Source organism: Manis javanica, chromosome 13 (assembly GCF_040802235.1).
Source record: "Manis javanica isolate MJ-LG chromosome 13, MJ_LKY, whole genome shotgun sequence".
Lineage (NCBI taxonomy): Eukaryota > Metazoa > Chordata > Mammalia > Pholidota > Manidae > Manis > Manis javanica.
In genome coordinates, this window is record NC_133168.1 from 79186518 (window position 1) to 79210001 (window position 23484).

Genomic DNA, 23484 nt, shown 5'->3' on the forward strand with positions numbered 1-23484 from the left:
GCCTCCATGTATCTGTGCTTTTTTTCCCAGTAATTGACTTCCAGTTTCATACTATTGGGGTCAGAAAAGATGCTTGCTGTGATTTTAAACTTCTTAAATGTTTTAAAACTTCTTTTTGTGGGCTAACATGTGATCCATCCCTCTCTCTCTTTTTAAAACTAAATCAACAACACTGACCTAGCTAGCCATAGGCTAGGCTAAGGAAAAGTTTGGATATTTAACTTTCTAGATTAATTAACTAGATTAATTTTCATATGCATAGGCTACTGTGGAGGTACTCTGCCCCAGAAATGTTGCCATTTGTGACTTTATTATATCCTTTTAATTTTTGTTTGAAGACCGCCCAGTGAATTGATATCTCTGTAAAAGGGCTTACGATTTGTACAAATATTGGATTGAAATATTTCAAAATTTGATTAATTTATTGCAATATAAAATTTATTGGTAGCTAGAAAATTAAATGACCTATAGGTCATTAAATATAGTTGATATAGTTAAATATAGTTGATACCTTTGTCTCTTTGTTCTTATGTGATGGATTAAGCTTTTAATCTTTTTCCTGTTATTTTCCATTTCCCAGAGCCAAAAATAGGTTTATTATATTTGGTTAGAACCTGGTTTTCATATTTCAAACAAAATTTTTTTTAATGTTCAAAGTTCAATTAGAAATTTAAAACGTTATTATTTATGTGTTCTCAAATATTTATTCCCATTACATTATACTTTAAGATTTCAGTTAGATTTTAGAAATAAATATTTAGAAACATTTGTGTATCAGTGAAGTTTAAATAGGAGCCCTTACATTTTAAATGGATAGCTAAAAATACTTTAAAAAACCTAAAAGTTAAATATAAAGTGGAAAATAAATTTGAAAAAATGGGCTCACAGATAAAGCAAAAAGGTTTTTCAACCTCACCCTCTGTAGCTTTGTTTGGCTTCAATCTAGTCTTCCATCCTTCATCTCAGTTTCTGTGCTATAAGGTGTGGTTAATAATAAATCCCACATGATTGTATTTCCAAACAGCATTTCTTGAATAGGACTTAAATACTATTTCTTAAATTGAACAGAACTCAGCAGTACACTGAAAATAGAAGATGAACATTATGTCTGCTTATTAGTCTTATAATGTATTATCAAAATTAACATATGGCTCTGCATATTATGTTGGAGTCCTGAACAATGACAGTGGAAGACTTTGGCCTGAAAATGTTCATGGCCTAAATATATACTAGTTCCAAGAGTCTTCATGATTTGAGAATCACAGGTATTCTATGGAATTTCGGCTGGTTTTAAACATTTGTCAACAAATGTTGGTTGGGACAGCCTATGAATTGTAGTTTGGATATCACTATACCACTCACACAATACAAACAGGGATATTTAATGAGAGTTAGAAAACAATAATAATTACACTGACTTACAACATCCTATATGCATTGTACTGTAGGCATTTTACATATGCCATATATTTTTTTATTATTAAAAAAACACTGCAAGGAGCCCATACTTATTTTCTGAATTTTCTTGTTAGCAATACTACATATAACTACTTTGGACACCAGCAATCTAATTTCCAGCTTTGCAAACTAATTCTTTACTCCAAGAGCCAAATCATTCTTGGTAATAGCATCATCAGGAATAAAGCTCTTTCTATTAGAACTCAGCTGACACTGTGGCTGATGACCCACGTGACATATGTGGACCCAAGCTAGACAGTTTCCAGCTGTATGGACACCATGATTCTCACACCACCACCACCACAACAAAAAACAAAAAAAACATCTTGAGTCTAAAAAGCAGCACGGGAACTTAAAGGCATAAAGGAACAGAATGCCAGAACATGCAGAAGCCATTCATACACATACGCTTTTTTGCAGGTCACCATACTTTAATTTTGAGAAAGAAGACTAGAGATCTGTTGAAGAATTCATTCCCCCATGGCACTGGTTCAACACCTCAGGCTTCTTTACTGAAAAGCCTCCTTATGAGGCTGCCCTATACCAGTGCAGCTGAGAAGAAAGCTGAAGGCCAGCCCAGCAGGGATGACAGAATTCTTTTCTTCCCTACAAAAGAAGGAATCCAATTGGTAGAGAGGAAAATTATCTCCACACTGGAGAAGACAAAGCGGTGACAAAAATAAATAGGCTTTGTCAAATAGAGCTCACTATTTTCATTACTCAGCTCTGGTATTTCAAAGACGATAGCTTTTTATTACAGCACATCACAGATAATGTGAGACTGGATGAGCACTGCATGGGGAATGTAGTTTCCTGTCAGGTATTCTGCAGCCAGAATTTTTTTTGGGGGGATGGGACAATTAAAAAGAAAACATTTAATTAAACAAACATCCCTGAAATTCACAAAACTTGCTCTTTAGGTTAATTTTAGGCCCCCCCCCCATCCACTGGGACGCATAGAGGCCTTAACATCGTGTTGCCGTAGCCTTTTCCCCCAGCAGTGAGGCCCACAGACGACTCCCCCGCCCTGCTACTACTTATTATTTTAACCGTGTAAAAAAAATCCTTTATCTACGTCTTTGGAGCGTTTGCAGGCAAAATTTGAAAGAGATGCGTTTTCTCAGCCGCTGCACACAAAGGGAGCGGGGCGCTGCGAGTTCGCACGGAATGAGCAATTTGGGACGGTAGTGCGGGGACCAGGGCGGCAGGCCGGAGCCTCCAGGCACCAGAGGGGTCCTCGGGCGAGGCGGCGGGAGGCACGGAACGCAGTAACGTATCCTCGAGAGAAAGCCGCTGGCGAGGCCGCCTGCGTGGGCTCCGGAGCACACACGGAGTCACCGCGGGACTCCGCGCGGCGAGCACACGCGCGTGGACAGGGCCCGGTCGGCCCGCGCGCGTCCGCACCTGCCGGCGCGCACCTGACCGCTTGGCCCCGCCCATCGCGCGCCCCGGCCCCGCCCCCGCCGCCCGCCGGCGCAGCAGCACCTCGCGGAGGCCGGCCGAGGTGCGGCGGGCGCGCGGGGGCGGGCACGCGGCGCGGGGGCGCGCACGGCGGGCGGGGCGGCAGCGGGCGCACACCGGCTGGCGGGGCGGACGCGGGGCGGGCGGCTGAGGCGGCGCGAGCGGCGGGCGCGGGGCTGCAGGGCCGGGGCCGCAGCGGGAGCGGAGGGGGGCACGCCGCGCAGCCGGCGCCGGGCCCGGACCTGAGGCGCGCGGCTCCACGCCCGGGCGACGCCGCGGCGGCGCGGGCCGAGGAGCGCGGCCGGGATGTCGGCGGGCGGCCGCGACGAGGAGCGGCGGAAGCTGGCCGACATCATCCACCACTGGAACGCCAACCGGCTGGACCTGTTCGAGATCAGCCAGCCCACCGAGGTGAGCGCGGGGCCGGCCCCCGCCCCTCGGACCCCCGCCCGGGGCGGTGCGCGATCACCTGTGTGCGGGGCCTGGGCCCGGGGGCGGGGTCCGCCCCGCTTCGGGGTCGCGGCCGGGCCGGGGGTCACGTGCCGGCGGGGTGGTCGCGGGCCGGAGCCGGGGGCGGGGCCTCGGGCCGGGCCGCCGACGGGGTCCCGGGTGTGAGGTGAGGGTCGGGAGCGGGGTCGCGACCGGGGGTCGGGGCTTCCAGCGCCGGCGGCGGCCATAGGCCGCTCGGGGTCGGGGTCGCTGGCCGGGCCGGGGCGTGGCTGCGGGCGGGGTCCCGGGGCGGGGGTGGGGCCGCGAGCGAGGCTGCGGGCGCGGCGGGCCAGGGTCTTCGCCGCGAGGCCGTGCGGAGCAAGGCGGCCGTGCCGGACCCGCCCTCTGCGCGGGTCCGCGCGCGCCTGGCTGTGGGTGACTCGGACCTTTGTCACCCTGTCGAGCATGTGACCGGCGGTGTTTTGCTTCAGGCGTGAAAACTTGGGGGTTGCCAACGGCGAGTGTAGAGTAAATACCAGGAAAGTAGTTGTATTTGCGCGCATTTGCTGATAACGCAGCCCGGTATTGAGCCCTGGTGCAAAGGCAGGTTCACCCTGGGCACCGTCGCTGCGGGTGGAGGGACAGCGCCCTCCCCCGCCGGGCTGTCCGCGCGTCCGGGGTCTGGGTGGGGCTGGGGGCCGGGGAGGGGCGAGGCCCTGGGGCCAGGGGCGGGAGGCGGGGGGCGGCCAGTGCTGGGCGTGCTCCCGCGCGAAGGAGGAAATCACACTAGCTGGCCCAGGACAATGGTAGTTGTTTATAGCGTAGCTGCAGTAGGAGTCCCAGCAGTTTTACAAAGCAGTGTTGAGTCCAGCTTCTCTGGGACAGGAGAGGTTATGCGGGAACAGGTAGAGGGTGAAGAGTCAGGCCGCAAGGGTTTCCCAGCCGGCAGCGTGTAGGCTTGGATTTCATTCTTGTAGTTGCTGCGCAAACTTTTAACAAGAAGTGCACCTTACACAGGATTGTGCCCCTAGAAAATTATTTTAATAATACCTGTTTGTTATTCTAATTGGTAACTGAAAGTTAACATTTACTCAAACAGCAGCTTTTAGGTGCCAATCATGTTTAGTAAAACATTCTCATGAAATTGAATCCCTTATCATTAAGCCCCAGTTCATATTTTTTAATAAAGTTGAGTTTTACTTACCCTTCTTGGTTTTGCCTTCGTGGGTAGAGCCACCCCTCTTAATCCTTAGCTGAATGCTAATATAAACTTAGTAGGTTCAGGTGCCCAAATTGATCACTGATGGGTTAAGTTACTCTTGATTCACAACTCATTTCTCAAATGACTTTGAGTTAAGTGCTAGTAGTTGTCTTCTTTCGGACTTACTGGCATACTTTTGAAAGGTGATATGCAATACTTTAGCTTTCAAGATTATGTTGTCTTTCAGAATTAGTTCATTTTTACTGTCTCTGGCTAAGAAAATTCACATGTAAAATATTATCTTGGTACGTAGTTTTTTTTTAATTGAAATAGATCTACTTATGATTTTTGTTTTGTCTTGAGAGATTTCCTAAGTCTGGTTGTAAAAAGGAGTATTTTCTCAGTTCAGTGCTAATAGATCACTGAATTTATTTTTTGGGATTTTAGATTGAGTTGGCATTTTAAAAAATCCTAAATCAGAAACATTGTAGTTAGTTGATTTCATTAAAGTTCATTTCTAAGTACTCAATTGAAATTCTCTATTTTCTTAGAGATATGAGTCGCTGTTAAAGTTAAAACTGGCCTGTCATTTGGAGAGCTACATTTTTCAGTTATTCAGCCTGTGTAAAGTTGCTGTGTACATGTGCTGAAGCAAAGCAAAGGTTGAAGGATCCTTTTTTGAAAATGATTATGAATTTCCTCAGTAGTTCCTCCCCTCACTTACACCTTAACATATCTGTTTTTAGAAATGATTCTGTATGGGAAAGTTTTTCATGAATGAACTACTTTCTTAAAATGTCCTATGTAATTTTTCTTAGTTTTTTAATTATGTAGCACCTACTTCACACTTTGTATTTTGTTTTCTGGAGAAGCTTTGCATACTATTAAATTTATTCTGGTCTTGAAAGTTAAGCTTCACATTTAACATGTTATGTCTTTGATCATGATGTAGGTAACCTTATCTAATAATAATACTCTAATATTTCAAGGCTTTGATTTCAATCTGCTGTATCTAAACTGTCTAAAGTTTTTTACCAATTAATGATGCATTTTTACTCTTATTTGGCCAGCACAAATCATGCTACTTAGTTTTCTACACGAATGTAAGCCTTAAAGTGGCCTTTATGTTCAGTAAATGTTGAGCTAATTTACTATAGAATATGATTTGTATGAATATGATTTAAGACATTCATATATTTGTATAATCTTTATGTAGTATATGAGGGTATAATTGTGGTTTAATTTTCCTTTGTTTCCTTTTTGGATGGAGTACAGTGACGAGTATCTATTGTCAAGTTTTATGACTCCATTAGTCATCTGATTGGTGGATTCAGGCAGCCTTGATAACCTCTAATAATTCTGTGGTTTCTATATTTAGGAAGATGAACTTGGCTTTTTGGATTACATTTACTTTTTTTAGGAAAATTAGAGTACGTTTTAAAGTCAACCTGGTTTAGTGTGCTTTTTCCTTCATATTCTCATTTGTGTATAAAAGGAGGGCTTTCAAAGAAACAAGTTGTGTTTTATCGTTGCATATTTTCAGCTCTTTTCCCACTTGGATCCTGTATCCTTTTGGAGTTTTAAAATAAGTAGATCCTCCAAACTTAATGTATCTTACCATCAGGAGATTGATGTAAAGCTGAATTAATATCTTGATTAGTGTGGAAACCTACAGCTCATAATGAAAGCTTCTTAAAGCTGGCTAGTTCTGTCCTTTTATTTTTTTTAATGTTAAGGTTTAATTTCTTTTAAGAGTTTTCTATTAGGGCAGAGTCCTCGTTGCTAATCTTCACGTACCATTACCTCCCCACAGGAAGGCTTCTCTGATTACCCAATGGTTTCCCTGTTTTTTGGTGATCTATGTTTAATTTATCCCAGTTTTTTCATTACAGCCATTGGTTTGTGTGTCTTCTCTGTGATTACACGAGGGCAAGACCTTAGAGTTTTATTTTCTTAAACATTAATTCTTAGGTCTGCTCGTGGTAGGTGCTCAGTAAACATTTTGTGGAAAGAACATTGTATATGGCTTCCTTTATAGATACTCTTAGTCCTGACAAAATACGGGATGCGCATTTACTTTGTGAAATTATCTGTTAGGCTATTAAAGATTGGTATTACCACGTCTTACTCTTTGGCAGAAGTGCAAAAACTATGCTTGGCAGTTAATCACTTTGCTTCATGAGATACTTAAAGTTATTTCTTTTGTTTATTATTTACTGTATTCATTGCTTGCTTTTTACATTGATGGGAAAGAGTCACCTAGGATCTGTGTGTGCATTCTCACCTTTATTAAAGATGAGTATGTTTTGATACTCTAATTAATCTTGAGAGTAATGTGGTGATTCACTTTACCCAGAGGCATGTATAAAAAATAACTTCTGGTTTGTCAGCAGAGGTGGGGTAGGAAGTCCTTAGGTGAAGGGGTAGTAAGTGCATATTTATAGCTAAATCTATATTGCAGACTAATGCTTAGGTTGTAACTGCTTTATCATGCAACTTAACTATACTTGAAACTGGTTTTGAAAACAACAGCCGTATTAGTAAACATTGGTACTCAGAAGATCTCTGTGGTGACTCAGGTATCCTGAGCTGGGCAGCAGGCATTGCCACTCCTTTGATAACTTGAACCTCAATGGTTATAACCTCTTTTTCATCTTTGTTTAATTTCTTGTAATAACTGGGTAACATTTGTGTTCCACAGGTGTGAGCTTGTGAGTCTGGGGTGGAGTCCTTGTCATCGTTTATTATCTTAAGTTGAACCTGCATCCAGACTAGCTTCAATCTGTTGTCTTCCTGCCAGTGAACAATGATTTTACTTTTTATGCCATTTGTAGACTTAGTGGAATGTAAATGTTGTAACTATAGGCCTTTCTGGAACTATCAAATTTTAATTGTGGTAAATAGAGTAGCAGAAGTGGGTCTTTCATATTCTTGAAAAAATATAGTAAGTCACACAGGGTGTGGTACCAAATTGGTGGGAAGCTTAAGAAAAAAGGTTTAGGGTTATGTCAGTAAGGATTTAACTGAGCAATGGTAGTGTGTATAGCATTATTACTAGGTCTTGGCTGTTATTCAGTGGCATGGGTTGTTAATTTGCTTATAGTTTCACCAGACTTGAATTTTGGTGTAATGTCAGAAAACGCTAGCAAGTAATATAGCAAGTATTTTGATATAAACCTGTTTTCCTTATTATAACTGTAAAATGGATATGTAGTATTAATGGAGCATTAAACTGACCTCTTAATTAAAAATAATTTTCTGGTTAGGTAGAATCGATTGATTTTTGTTCAAAAGTTTGCTATTTCTATTAATCTCCTGGCTGATTGTATTTAGGACATACTCATTCACCTTAAAGATGCCTAGAATGAGGATGAAAATTTGCTTGACACATTTGCATTTACAAGTGGCACCTCACAGTGTGCCAGATCCCACAGACCCATTAACCAGTTCTGGTGTGACCCCAGGCTGTGGTGAACACTGAGTGCAGGGCCTGAAAATGCAGGGGTGGGCTTCTAGTTGGTCTGCCCACATGTGTGAGCGGGCATGTTGTCAAAGCTGGGCCATCTTTATGCATGAGCAGAAGCTGTTTCTTAACATTTCTGTTCATATATTGGGGGCTAAATAAAGCAGGCTGAAAGCTAGTGAGGAGGATGTCTGCCTAGCCCAAGTAATCTGGTTGAGGTTTTGTTCTAGCAGCAAAATAATGTATATAAAACTTCATTCATTTTGGCATATGCGATGAACCAAAACCGTATTATAATTTAATTAAGAAAGTGAATGTATTTTATGAGGTGGAGGCAAACACACGTGGAAGTAGTTCATCTATAAACCAAGGATTGATTTTCCCAGTGTAAGTTGATTTCAAAAGACAAGGGTAACTTGGAGTTTTGTACTCCCAAGTTTACAAGTGTGTGTCATGAATGAAACTGTTTAGAGGAACTGAGATCAGATCGTTTACTGTGACTGGAATGTAGCCAAAATTTCTGTACTTGTACTCAAAAAAAACTTACTGTTAAAGAAAATTAAATCGTGTGGCTTGTAGAAAATAGGCCGTGTGTCTTGCCAATGGGTTTCAGCCCCAGGCAAGTTCACTATGGATTCAGTGTGACCAAAGAAATGACAGTAGAATGTTCTTAAGGTGAAAGGGTCATACCCAACTCTTTTCCATGGTGGCAAGTCAGTCCCCAAAATCTCGTCCACTCAGAGCAAGTCTGCATGCAGCAAGCCGGTCTCTGCCTCGGGGCCCCTCTGCCCACACAGCTGTCCTCTGGGCCTCTCTGCCCTCACAGCTGTCCTCTGGGCCTCAGCACTGCCACCACTCCAGCCTCTGCTCTGCTCTCCTTCAGCCTTGCAGCCGTGCCACTGTTGCCCAGAGCATTGTGCAGAGCTCTTTATATAGAGTCAATAACGATGCATTGCCCACATATGTAGTGAGCTAGCTAACTAGGGCCAGGTAAGAATCCTGGCTGCAGGAACCTTCATTTTATCCACAATGTGAAGACAAACTTCTGTTGCACTTGTTTGCATTGCTCTTTTGAGGTTGAATATACACAGCACGCTTTGCTCTGTAAATGCTGTCACTGCACTTAGTTGGAGTGGCCTTATGGAACACTTCCGTGAGTAATGATTATATGAGGACAACAGGCATAAACTGGGATTGTCTCCGTTAACTCTAGGTGTGAACAAGGTGAATTCGTTTTAACTTTTTCCAGTTCCTGAGGTGTCAAACTTCTAAGTTGACCTGGGCAGATGGGACAAGACCATTTCACAGTCATCTTCATCCTGGTAGGGCAGAGGGACACCGAAGCAGACACTGCACTGTGGGGTCTGGCCCTGCCCCTGCCTGCAGTGTGAGCAGGGTAATGGGCTCTTCCTCCAGAGGCAGTCCTGCTTGCTCCTAAAGCTCCCTGAGAGTTGTGTCTTGTACCAGAAGAGAGTTTGACCCCCAAAATTAAGACTGAAAAAAATGCTCACGTGCTGCTGTCAGGTAGTTTGTTGGTCAGAGCCATCTGTGTGGCCTGGTTGATTGAGAATCATAGCTCAGAGTTCTGTCCTGGCTTGATTTCATGCATGTTCTGTTAAAGGAAAATCAGACTTTGCTCTTTGCAAATTTAAACTGCTCGTTCCTCCCAAGAATATACTTTCTCTTTACCCTTGTTTGCTAATAGTGGTACTTTCCGTGATGACCTACTTACTATTTCTATTTCCTGATTTTTACAGGAGAACCAACAAAGTTCCTGTCTTAAAATTTCTTCTCGTGTACTTAAAATTTCTTCTTTGGTACTGAGACTTGAGGTGGCCAGTTTCCTACTCTCTTGCTTTAACTAATTCCATAGGTTCAGTAGAGAATAGAAACGAGAGCAACTGTGTGATGACTGTTGGACACAAATATCTAACCATTCTTAAAATGTGCAACTTCCCTACATATATATGCCAGTATAAGATCTATACATCAGGCAGATGTCTTTCAGATATGTTATTTTTAGATAGGTGTTGATATAATGACGTGGGTAAATTTCAGAGTGCCCTGGACTTCTAGAACACTGCTTACAAAATGTAACATGATTTCATGTGAGTATACAATGCCCCATGATTTTACATGAACCCTTTAATGAGTTCTTAGGTTACATTACATTTTTCACAATAACGAATTTTTGTGTTGGCAAAAACTTGGGGTAATTATTAAAAGATGTTGATAATAAAAGTAAGAATCAGTTACATGAATGCTTTTAATTTGAGCCTAAGTTCTTTATTTTCATTTGTGCTAATTCTCCTTTGGAAGATTCTTTTAAATATTTTTCATAGTCTGTTACAGACCACCTGCTTGTCTGTCTTGCACTTTGAATGACTCTTTTACCCAGGCATGGTTTTATGCCATCATGCACTGGCCGATTGGAAAATACTGGTTCACTGAGTTAAGTGGATTTCCCAAATGTTGACAAATTTCTTTAAACAACTGTCAGAATACCCTATTTGTTCATATCACCACCAGTCAGAAAAATCTTGAGTATTGGGAAGCTCTCAAGTGCACAGTGGTGGATACAAGTTTTCAAAACATTGAATTTCCTATCAAAACTCAAATTTTATCATTGGCAGCACTGGCTGACTTCACTCAGTCCTGAGAAAATGCCTGCCAAAACACAGCCCCAAGCAGCCGCAGCGTACCATTCACTCAGGTGAAAATGGTGCTCCTGGAAGAGAGTGGCACACTCGTTCACAGCTTCTGCAGGGGCCCCGGCACTTTCTGTGGGGAGACCCATCAGGCTTTCCCTCTGGCCCAGGTAGAAGTTCTTTCTGTTATGTCCCATCTGGGCACACAGGCTATTGAACAAACATGGACTCAGGAGTCAGAATTCAAGAAAATTAATCACTTTTCTGTCTCATCAAAGACATTCTTAGCAACTGGCCTTTTTTAAAAGGAGTGCATAGCAGTGAAAAATATGTGACTGTTAATATCTGATGCTACTGCCTAGATGCTCTACTCCATTTACCCGTCAGCGCCTCAGACCAGAGCACACCTGCCGACAGCGAGAGAGAGGCTGACGCTGAGTATCAGAATGACAGGAGTTTCTGCCTCAGGTGGACCCCAGGGATTCCTGGACTAGAGTTTGTGGGCTGCTTCCCAAGAATATTTAGTGATGGGTTTTAAGAATTTTGGTTTGGGCCAATTTTTAAAATACATTCTAAGGTAGATATTAAGTTCTATATTCATAGTATTTTCCCAAGTAGGGCTACAAAATTAACATGTAACATTTAAAATGTGAATATAGGGTTCATTATGACAAAAGGTAGATCTCAACATATCTTAATTCGTCATTTTGTGTATTATGTATTGCTTATTTTCTATATTTATAAATCCAATTTTAATTTTCACTTACCAGTAATAAGATGCAGGCATTTACGTTTTCCTTAAGTGAGGAATGCTGGCCACACCTAGCTAACATGGTGGTCCACAGAGTTTTATTACTGTAGTTCACTGAGGATGTGAGCAGGCCATTCTGCCCATGGGTTGATTTCTCATTCATAGAACAGTCATATCTAATGTATGCAAAGTAATGAGGTAGGTGCAGGTGTTGTTTGATGTGGACTTTGTCTCCTGGTACAGCTCTGTGCTTTCTGTCTCCCCTTCCCAAACGTCAGCTCTGAGTCATGCCAACCATTGACCATGCCAGGATGTCTCTCTACTGTTGCTAGTTGTATTTTCCCTTAGCTTTAGTATATTTCCCAAGATGGATAGAAAGATAAATGCACAAGCACAGATACATGTTTTCATGAATTCACATAATATTTATATTTCATATGTATATATATTTATATTCCAAAACTTGCCATGCACAAAACCATTTTTCTTCAAAATAATGTGAATATATTACTTTTTAAAATGCGTGTGGTAAACACAAAATACACAATATCTATGCTTCAGATTAGCAGTATATGATTATTTACTCAGTGATAAATTTCTTTGTAGCAAATGTATTATTAATTCACTGCTAGGTGTAAGATATTTTGAAATTTTGGTTACCACTTCCTTTTTATAGATAGCATTAGTAAATTATTTTGCTAATATACTATTTTTAATCACTTAGTGAAACCTGTTTATTAGTAATCATTGTGTTAATTTGAGTAATAAAGTACAGATAAGAAATCTTAATTGCTGGATAAATTAATTTTGTAAATCAGCTAAACTTTTGCTTCTAGAGGCAGAGGATACCAAGAGTACCATGGACAGTGTTTTTACCACATTTAATGTTCAGAACCTTGAATATTTAAAAATGTGTTTTTAATTTAAGTTTGGCAAAGGTGGCCTTGTTGAGTTCATGTACGGTTAATGTGTTTTTATGCCAAACTTGGTGATTTCAGTTTTAAAAATAATTTTTTTATTACCTTCATGAAATTGTTAATTGGGGAATTGATACTTGGGGTATATCAAGAACAGTAAATCTGGAAAAGCATTAAAAATTTTTATGATGTTATTTCACAATTTATTTTTAAAGTATGTTCTTGAAAATGTAGTTACATAGGAAGGAGTTAATGCATTTATAGGCATACCTCAGAGAGATTTCAGGTCTGGTTTCAGACCACAGCAATAAGGCAAAAATCACAATGATGCATGTCAAACGAGTTCTTTTCCCAGTGTGTGTGAAAGTCATGTTTACTCTGTACCATGACATAGTAATGCAGTAGCATTATGCCTATAATAAAAGCAGTGTACACACCTTAATTAAAAAATACCTTATTGCTAAAAAATGCTAACCATCATCTGAGCTTTCAGCAAGTCATAATCTTTTTGCCGGTGGAGGAACTTGCCTACATGTTTACGGCTGCTGACTGATGAGGGTGGTGGCTGCTGAAGGCTGAGGTAGCTGTGGCAGTTCCTTGAAGTAAGACAGCAGTGACGTGTGCTACACTGATTGGCTCTTGCTTTCGTGAATGATTTCTCTGTAGCATGTGATGCTGTTTTGACAGCCTTTTACATATAGTCGAATTTCTTTAAAATTTGGAGTCAGTCCTCTCAAACCTGCTGCTCCTTAATCAACTAAGTTTATATAATATTCTGAGTTCTTCGTGGTCATTTCAGCATCTTCATAGCATCTTCACCAGGAGCAGATTCCAACTCGAGAAACCACTTTCTTTATTCCTCCATGAGAAGGACCTTCTAATCCAGTCAAGTTTTACCATGAGACGCAGCAATTCAGTCCTGTCTTCAGGCTGCACTTATAATTCTAGTTCTCTTGCTGTCACCTCAACGCCTGCACTGACTTCCTCCCATGGAGTCTGGGACCTCAGAGTCCTCCAGGGGGCTGGAGTCAATGAGACATTGATTCTCCCAGACTCCTGTGAGTGTTGATATTTCTACCTTTTCCCATGAATCACCGATGTTCTTAATGGCATCTAGAATTTTGAATCCTTTCCAGAAGGTTTTCAATATACTTTGCACAGATCCACCAGAGGAATCACTGTCTATGGCAGTGATGGCCTTATGAACTGTGTTTCTTAAAGAAAAAGACTTGAACCTTGAAATCACTCCTTGGTTCACGGGCTGCAGAATGGATGTTGTGTGAGCAGGCATGAAAACATGAATCTCGTCCATCCCCATCAGAGCTCTTGGGTAACCAGGTGCCTTGTCAGTGAGCAGTCATATTTTGAAAGGTGTTTTTTTTCTGAGCGGTAGGTCTCAACAGTGGGCTTAAAATATTCAGTAAACCATGTTGGTCATCCAGGCTTTGTTTTTCCATTTCTAGAGCACAGGCAGAGTACACTTAGTGTAATTCTTAAAACCCAAGGATTTTCGGAATGCCCAGTGAGTGCTGGCTTCAACCTAAAGTCCCAAGCCGCACTTGCCCCCAACGAGAGCCAGCCTGTCCTTGGAAGCTGTGGGGCCGGGCACTGACTCTCCTCTGCAGCTGTGGAGGTCCTGGATGGCATCTTCTCCCCACAGAAGGCCATTCTGTCTGCCTGGGAAACCTGCTGGGTGGCACAGCCGCCTTCACGGGGCCCCTCAGCGGGGCCTTGGGACACCTGCTGCGGCTCCCCCACCAGCTCCTGCGGCCTCACCTGCACTCGGATGCCATGGAGACCCCCTTTCCTGGAGCCTCAGAGCCAGCCTCTGCCGGCCTCAGACTTTCTCCTACAGCTTCCTCCCCTCTCGCAGCCTTTGCTGCCTTGCAGAGCTGGGGCCTTGCTCCGGGTGAGGCTTTGGCTTCAGGGGGTGCTGCGGCTGGGTTGATCTTCCACCCAGACCACCAAGGCTTGGTCCTCGCCAGCACAGGGCTGCCTCACCTCCCTGTCACTCACCGGAGGAGCACATAAATTTCCTTCCAGACCTTCACCCTGGCTGGCTGGCGGGCGCAGGAGGCCCAGCTTTAGGCCCGTCTTGGCTGTGATGCGCCTTCCTCACTCATCCTCATCACTTGCAGCTTTTGGTTGAAATGAGAGAGGTGTGCATCTCCCTCTCACTTGAGCAGTTAGAGGGTATTGTAGGGTTATTCACTGGCCTGATTCCAGTATTGTTGTGTCTTAGAGAGCAGGGAGGCCTCAGGAGAGGGGGACACTAGGGAACAGCTGGTTGGTGGGGTGGTCAGAATATACACAAGATTTATTAAGTTCACCGTTGTATCTGGGCACCCCCAAAAATACAGAAATTGCTGATCACAGATCATCATAAATATAATTGTGAAAAAGTTTGAAATACTGTATTGCCAAAATGTGAAATCAGCAAATGTTGGAAAAATTGTGCTGATGGACTTGACTTGCTCAAGGCATGGTTACCACATACCTTCAGCTATAAAGGAGCAATGTCACTGGGAAGTGGAATAAAATGGAGCCTTCATTGTAGTAAGATTATACATTAAATTTTTTCTGTTTTGAAAGTAATGTGCTTATTTTAGACTATTTGGAAAATGTGTGATGTGTGCCTGTATGTTTAGTTGTGTCTTATTCGTTATTTGCATTTTTAGCCAGTAGTGAGTCATGTTTCTTAACCAGCTGTGTGTCCATCAGGAGTCTGGTTAGTGACAGCCTGCAAGTCGTTCTCATGGTGAACGTGGTCGTCACCTCGTGAGCACTTACCGCCCATGTACCTGTGCATGCTCGGCGGCGCCCTTGGCCCTTCCAGCAGCCCTGGGGAGTGGGCGCTGCTGCAGTGAGGAAACCAGGGCTCAGGGTGGCCAGTGCGTGCTCAGGGGGATGCAGTAGTAGTAAGGTGCGAAGCAGTGGTTTGAACCCAGTCTGAGTCTAGAAGCTTCTCATAACCACTGTGTTTGTAGAATTAGAAGTTTAAGATCACTGTAATGAAAGCAGTGTTTAGAAGTTTTATGGGAAAATAATTTATAAATAGTATAATTTAGAGCTTGGTTTTAAGAAGCTTAGGCATAACAGTGACATCTTTCCTGTTTTATTTATATTGTATATTATGTGCATATATGCTGTGTACATCTAATATATACATATATACATGGGTGTGCCGAGTGTCGTCCTGACTTGTTAAAGCCCCATTACAGCTTCCATCTTTGGGACAGATGATTCTATTTTGTATCAGGGTGGCACATGCCATACTTCATGTTTTAACTGTAATGCAGACTGGAATCCCTTGTATCTTGAAGAGCAACCAAGAATTAGAGTGAGTGAGGGGTGCGAGGGAATATGATGGCTTCACACATAGTTTTGCTATGCTTCAGGGAAAGAAGGTAGGCAGTCTGCCTGTGGCTCCGGCCCAGATGTGTTGTAACCCCTCTTCTGGCGGTGTGGCTGTGATCCAGGGTTGGTAGGACAGGTCTGCATCTACCCAGATGTTTTTGCTTTGTCCCTTTCCCTCTTAGCATGCTTCCTCTGTTGGCGTGGCCCCAGCCCTTTCCTGGTCTGTGCTTAAAATTAGACAACAAAGTAGACTTGTTGGCCCTCATCATTGCTAGGGCTTAGCTACTTAAATTTCATGAAGTTCTGTTTGCATGTTAACTAGCGATTTTCCCCCAAGTAACTTGAATTTCAACAGAGTCTTTCAGAGACAATCCAGTGATTGTCACTAACAATTCTGACATTGATCTATTGAGCAAATGTTTGCCATTCCCAGACCAGAAGGGGAAGTGTCAGATGAAGCAGCAGGTTTGGAGAACAGCGTCGTGGACCTTAGATCATACAAACTCACTTCTTTGGTCATGAGCCTGTTTTCTCTTGTAAGAAAGAGTGTAAAGCGTGGGGGAAGTTTCTCGATGGGAAGTGTACTTTCTTTAATGAGTCAAGGACTCTGAATAATGGATTACAAGAACCTCCTATCAGCATACAGTTTGTGTCAACAGCAAACAAGGTGTCCTCCTAACCTGTTGTCACTGGGTAACAAGGTGCTGTAGCCTCACCTTCTCACCTGTCATATTTTACTTACTTGTATTAGTTTGGCGAAGTGTTTGCTTGTCGATTTTTGTGGCTCATATTCTAGCATAAAATATCATTCAACTTTAAAAGGTTGCTGTTTCTTGTTGCCTCTCATGGCCCCTAAATCACCAAATGCTGCTTGTCTGACTTGTATACTTCAAAACAAGTTTCTGATGTACCAGGAGTGTTTACATTCATCAGTACAATGACAGTTTTAGACATTTTGTCTTGAGTGTGTAATTCCACATGTAATTTGTCATCTTAATTGTTGAGAAACTTCGCAGATTTTTCATTAATAAAGTGATAATTTTGTTTTGTTTCTGCCTCTGAGCAACAGTTTGGAACTAGCGAGGCTTCTGTATTACGGGCTGCTTGGTATGAAAAACTGATTCTGTTAAGTGTTTGTTTTAGTTTCTTAGCCCTGTTACAACTATGGGCGCTTGAACATTTCTCTTGGTTCATCTCAGCCAGTGTTCATTCGTTCAGAGCAGTGTTCACTGGGGACCTACTGTGTGTTGGCTTTGTTAGGGCCTAGGTCTACCCTGAAAGGTTGCAGTAATCAGCTCTCTCAGGGAAGGATGTGAACAGACACCCCCCCCAGCCCCGCCAGGACAGCTTGGGCAGTAATAGCACTGACACAGTGGGGCTTGAGGCCAAGCTCTACCCCTCCCACTCATTGTATGTGGCCCTGTCTCCATTTCCAAGGCCACTCATTCAATTGTCACTGTGTAAGTGCTGAGCTGGCAAAGCTTACTGAGCACAGGGTCCTTTCCTCAAGTAGCTCCCTATTTTACAATGCAAGAATACGGTAAATGCTCTGGATGGTGGGGAACAGGGACGTCTGTGTAGACTGTTGAGATGAATTTTTAGACGATAAGGAATTTTCTGGAATTTTCTTTGTGGATATCCTGGAGTGCATCCCCAGTAGAGAGCATCATTCATTCAGCAAATATGTATTCATCTAGTACCTGTCGTGCAGAGGTGAGCAAGAGGAACATTTGTCAGGAATGCCATTGGTGGAAGATTATGTACCAGTGAACAAGAATAGCGTATTCAGAGCTGGGAAGAGGGGAGTCCAGGGGAGCACTGGGCAGCGTACCTATCCTAGGTTGGCAGTCCAGCCAAGCGTGACCAAGTGCACTTCGGGAACGCGTGCTGTGACTCCTGAAGAATTTGTAGGGAAGAACAGGAGAAGAGGTGGAGAACTCACTTCGAGGTATTCAGTCGGGTTGGAATTTGTGTGTGTGCCGTGAACACGGAGGCATGTCTGCGACCTGCAGGTCATACTGTTTCTAGTCAGTGCTCTTCCCAGTGGGGGATTGTGGTTCCCTGCCTTGAGCCTTAAGCACGAGACTGGCCTTGGCTGACACATCCAAGCCACTGCTGCAAGTCCTCTGCCATGGGCCTGTCATCGCTCTTCTCTCTCCATGCACTAGTGCCTGAGGCTCTGGCTGATCTTACTACGTTGGTGTGAGAATGAAGCCTGGAGGAGAGCTCAGCTGACCATAGAGTGGAATGTTGTTATGAGGAGGAAATGAAACTTTGTGGAAAGCCACTGAGATCTTGGGTTTTCATGGCCTGACCTAGTGACTGAAATACTGTGTGTCTGTGTGTCTGTCATAGAACTGTGCATCCTAGTCTCTGGGCCCAAGAGCCATTTGCTGTAAAACTGGTGGTGGTAACCAGGGCCAGTTTCTAATGAGCCTGTGAGCCAAGTGAAGAATGTTCCAGATGAAGGAACACAGCGAGGTTTGCAGCTTAGTGTGACCTAAGCAGGCTTGGAGGCGCGAGGTGCGAGGTGCCTGGGTTATTTGGCACTGTCTCTGGTAGGAGGCCTGCCCTAAGGTAGAGGAGTTCGCCTGGAAGAGGTGGACGTTCAGGGGGTATGACTGGGACTTGGAGATGAGAGTGAGGAAGGCCGCCCAGTAACCCCAGGCTTATCCTTGGCTGCCTAGGGGGGTGGCGGGAGCCTCCACCAGACTGGGGAAAACTGCAAGTCGTGGATGAGATAAGGGTGGGGAAATTGAACGTCTTGGAGACACGTAGTATTTGAGGCGCTTGTGAACTTGAAGGTGGAGGTTCCCTACTTAGGAGAAATAGGAATGGGATGGAGGGTGCCCGTCTGTGTAGGTGGGAGGCAGCCCAAGGCTTAGGTGAAACTCAGAAAGGGTTGTGCAAAGAGACAAGCCAGGGCAGAAGGCATGAGGCCAGCCGACAGGTGGGTGGAAGAGGAGGAACTGGCCGAGCATAGGACAGGGAACCGCCATCGAAATCTAATGAAGGAAGAAATCTCACTGCTGTCAAGTCAAGAGGAGGGCTTACACAGTCTCATCTGCTCAGCTTCCCCTCTGTGATCTGACACCTCATCAAAACCCTGCCTTTCTTGCTTCCTGTCGTATTACCCCCACCTAAGCTGTTTTTCTTGAGAGTGTGGCTAAATTGGCTAAAATCTGTTGACTCTGTTTTGCTCATCTCTCGGCAGTGTGTTTTAATGTTGTGCTCTATACTCTACTTATTTTCTCAATTTAAAAAAGGCCTGTAATTAAGTAGGGGTCCTGAGATCAAGAAGGCAGATTGGTGTTCACAGTAGCTGATAAAACACACTTACTTACATTTATTGACTTCAAACTATGCATGCTCATTTAGGTACCAAAAAACTTCACTGGCGTTTATGGGTCCCAGGATCCTCTGCAGGGGAGAATTAATGGAAGGCCTTATTTCCTGGTGGCTGCTTTGTACTTGACCATGTCATCATGTCATCATCTTTGCTCCTTTACAGGGACGCCTTCCCTGGGGCTCCATCCCTCTGTGCTGTGAGCTAGTCACTGCTGTCATCACGGAAGCTGGACTCTGTATTTTCTCTGTCAGGCGCTCTAGGTGACAGCCTACGTTACTCCAAAGACCCAGTATTGCTTTTGAGCCTTAGGCTGACAGTCGACGAACATTCCTCAGGACATGCTGGCTTTGGTTGCCTTTCAGCCCCCTCCGTTGTGATCGTCTGCCACCTCCAGTGATGTTTTCACACACATGAACTCAGGCATCTACCACTGTCTGTAAATAAATTCCAAAAAGCAATGCACGACTATGTTTGATATTGGTGGCTGATCTTGGAGGAGAGGAATTTAGGAAATGGACTAGATAACAAATAGTAGTAGCATAAGAGAGGAGAGAAAAACTGAATTCTAGGGATCCAGTAGGAATTAAGTGACCTTGGGCAGTTGGCTTAGAGTGAAGGTTTGAGTAGAGATAACTTGAGATTCTCTCTCAAATTAGCCTCTGTGAAAAATACCAGGCCTTCTCATCAGAAACTTGGTCTCTGCTTCCAGCCCATTCTGTACTGAAACTGAAATGTCTGCTGACTTTTCTCCAAACTACCCCCATCCAAGGCGCTAGATGCCAGAATGTCACCTTCGCAGTTTCCAACCCCTCTCCCCCAATTTGGGAGGTGGAGTTGCTTCAGGGAAACCTGCATAAAACCTTCTTACTCTTAAGAATTAGGTACAAAGCTTCATAGATCCGTTTCTTCCCCAAGATGAAGAATGAGTCATTGACACCCAAGTACATCTCCGAACACTTGTGCTCACACATTGTATGTGCTCTAAGGACAGGGAGCAGGCTGCATGTGGCTCAGTCTTTGCGTTTTGAGTCTCCAGAGGAGGCGTGATACACTCAGTAGATGATTGAAGAATACATACATTAAGAAATTGATGAACGTGGATTAGTAAGGACATGCCTGTTACATACAAACTTGATAGGGTAAATTTGAAGCCTTTCAAATTTGAGGCTTCGAAAGCCTGGCCCTACTCTTCTGGGCTGTGTATGTTTCTTGAGAAATAAGTCACTCATCTTACAGCAGAAGTATATTAAGTCTGTGTAGCTCCTTGCAGGTGTGAATGACCTGCTAGCACACTGGGAGAGGGGCAGCCCTGTTCTGGACACCCGCTGCTGCTCACCTCGTGCTGTGGTTTGTTCACGTACGTGGAGCCTTTATGTCAGAATCTTGGCATCTGGCTCATTTACAGAGAAACACCTACCAGGGATAGTGGTGTTGAAGAATAAAGTAAGTTTTTTCAGGTGAGTCATAACTGACCTATTTTTATTTGAAAGGACACAAAAGACAAGTTTTATCACAGGTGATACGGACAACCTGTTTTACCAAGATTTTTGTGGATGAAGAATTAGTTCATGGCTTTTGGATGGAGCCTATAAGATATGTTGGAGGTCTTCTTTCTCATCCCTGCTGTCCAGAGACTCCCACTGTTATGAGTGACAGTATCTCCTCCAATTTTATTCTGTACACTCAGAAATGAATGCGTGTGTGTATTTGTAATTTATTTTACAAAATGGAATCATATATATACTTTTGTACCATTTCTGGTTTACTCAAGAATTTCTTATGTGTATTTGTATGTAACAAAAACTTATGTATGTATATAAAATCTTATTTTTAATAGCTATATAATATCCCACATACCAGTCATTTCCGTAACTGTTATTCACAAACACTTTGACTGTATCTCCAAAATACACAAAAAAATAGATTTCTAGAAGTGAAATTTGAGTCAAAAGATTTTACATACTGAAAATTTAAATGGGCTCTACCAAATTACTTTAAAATGCTGTTCAGTTTATATCCCCACTCTTGTGGGCATGTTCATTTAGCTTATACCTTACCTTCCTGTTTCTGTTCATGATTACCGTGTTTATCAGACTTGGTGTAGCCTTTTTTTTTTAAATTAGGCTCAAACCTATTAAACTTACTGCTAGACTTTATAGTATAACAAGGAGGCTTGCCTATATAGATTGGTTTGTTTCTGATGTCTTTAAATGCTGACTAGTTTGGATATTTTGCTTTAAGTCTGTAATTTTCAGTTTGACATTAAAAACTAAATTAATTATAACATTTTTATTTCTGCATTGAGAAGATTCTCAAACTATAGGGATATATTTTTCTTTATTAGTAATAAATGTACTTAAACAAAACTCTTCCAAAAACTAGAGTGTGAGTTTTTAGAATTCAAAAATAAGCAATGAGCTTCATCTAGAAATTAGTCTTATTGTTCGTTGTAAACAGGTAAGGTTTTCTGACTTAGAATTTCCTTCTAATTCACTTGATATTTGTTGTAGTGATAAGATGTGTGTTTTTAAAAACATGTCATTTTACAAATGTCACAGTAAAGAAAAGTTATAGGTTAAAAAAGGATGATTAACATTAAAAAAGAAGCAGTTTTATCCTCTGGTGTTATCTTACTGGGTCTTCTACTTGATTTGGGGAGAGGTGGAGATTCGAGTGCCTCGTAAGCGGCATTTCAGGGGAATGGCTCATTATAAAGGCATAATTGGAACTGGAGGTAGTGTAAACCAAACTGTTCACATGCTCTGCCCTGATTCTGCCTTGGGACAACAGTGATTGGAGTCTGGCCGATTAGTCCTTGGGGGCCTGTCACCGGAGCGGAGTATGGTGATCTTCTGCTGTCAATTAAAGTCTTTTAATTTTAAAGACTCAAGTTAAATTTTAGAGCTATCCCATTGCTTTTTCCCCAAAGGGGCCCAGCCCTTGACTTCACCCAGACCTCTCGTCCAAGTCACCAGGGGCCTTCATGCTGCTGAGTCCAGTTTCCATTTCTTAACCTTCTGATACACAGCAGCAGAGGGTCTCATCCTCTAGGAAATGATTTCTCCGCCAGGCGGGGCCTGCTCACCTTTGAGTGGAGTGGACTCCAGCGTTTGACCGCCAGCCTCCTCTGCTCCACACCTCCTCCTAGGTGGAGTCTTTGCCTCTCCTGATGTAAAGTGCTGATGTCCCAAATTTATATATCTCAAGCGTTGGTCATTGCCCTGAACCTAACATGTCCAGAGCTGGTCTCTGGTCTCCCAGCGGTCCACTGCCATCTGCTTCTCCTGCAGCCTGCCATCTGAGTCAGCATCTGGCAAGTCCATTTTATCATAGTTGCTTATGCCCACCACACCTTGCAGTCAGTCATTCTTCACTCCTTCCTTCCTTTCAGGCCTCCCATCTCATCTACAAGCAAATTCTGGTAGCTGTACCTGCAAGATAGTTTTGTAGTCTAACCAGTCTCTGTCTCCACTTCCTGCTACTGCGTACTCCACGTTCCCACCCCTTACCTGGACTGTTGCTGTAACCTCTTACCTAGCCTCTTTTTCCCTTTTCGTTTGTTCTCACCATCTACCTTTGCCCCACTCTGTTTCCCACACAGAGAAAAGCTTCTCAACCTGAAGTTAAACAGTATAGTCTTCTGTTCTGACTCTCCTAGAGCTTTTATATTACTCAGAGTGTATCTCGGCCTCCGAAGCCCAGAGCAATGCCCTTTTCCCAGGAAGTCTAATGGTATTTACCGCCTCATTTTGCTCTAGCCACGGTGCTCTCGCTCTTTCTCAGATGTGCCAAGCAGGCTTCTGCGTTGGGGGTCTTTGCCCTCGGCCCCCTGCTTGTGCTGCTTGTCCCTGTAGTCAGGCTTTGCCCAAGTGTTCCCTCCCACCTAACCCCCAGTGACTGTTGGTCCCTCTGTTCTACTTAATTCTTGTGTTGCTCCATCTGTCATTCATGTGTCTCCTGCTAGATTGTATTCCATGAACATAGAGGCTATTTTGTTCGTAATATTTTCCCATTGTCCAGAGTTAGGAAGAGGAGGATGGGGATGGGAAGATGGTGGTGGTGATGGGGAGGATCATGGGGAGGATAGTGATGGGAGGAAGGTGACGGTGATGGGGAGGATCATGGGGAGGATGGTGATGATGATTTAACTGTCAATGAAAACCATTCTGTCTCCTGGTCTTAATGTCTTTCTCTGGTTACTAAATAGCAGTTTTCAGTTCCTTTTAAATCATTTATTAGAGCTTGTTATTTCCATATTACTGAATGTTTAAATTTTTAATAAAATTCAAAAGCATTACTGTGAAGTGAGCTTTATCTTTGAACTAATTTGTGTCTAGCTTTGGAGATAGGACCTCTGCTGGTGATTTTGTGTTTTTTGCCTGTGGAGACAGTTTTCTCCCTTTCTTTGCCTTCTGTTCATACTGGAAAGTGTCCTCAAGAACTCTGATCA

At 43.3% G+C, this 23484-nt stretch overlaps 1 protein-coding gene across 18 annotated transcripts in view; it reads left to right on the forward strand.

Moving 5' to 3' along the window:
- Positions 1 to 3062: 3062 nt before the first annotated feature.
- Positions 3063 to 23484, forward strand: part of AFDN (afadin, adherens junction formation factor) — a 126308-nt gene continuing 105886 nt past the window's right edge. For 6 of the 18 annotated variants that reach the window (XM_037020919.2, XM_037020925.2, XM_037020924.2 and 3 more), the window contains exon 1: positions 3063 to 3330. In XM_037020919.2, coding sequence (XP_036876814.1) covers positions 3226 to 3330 — 105 coding nt within the window. In that variant the 5' untranslated portion in view covers positions 3063 to 3225. The remainder of the gene's footprint in view (positions 3331 to 23484) is intronic. The other 12 variants (XM_037020927.2, XM_037020930.2, XM_037020928.2 and 9 more) reach the window with 3 other exon arrangements.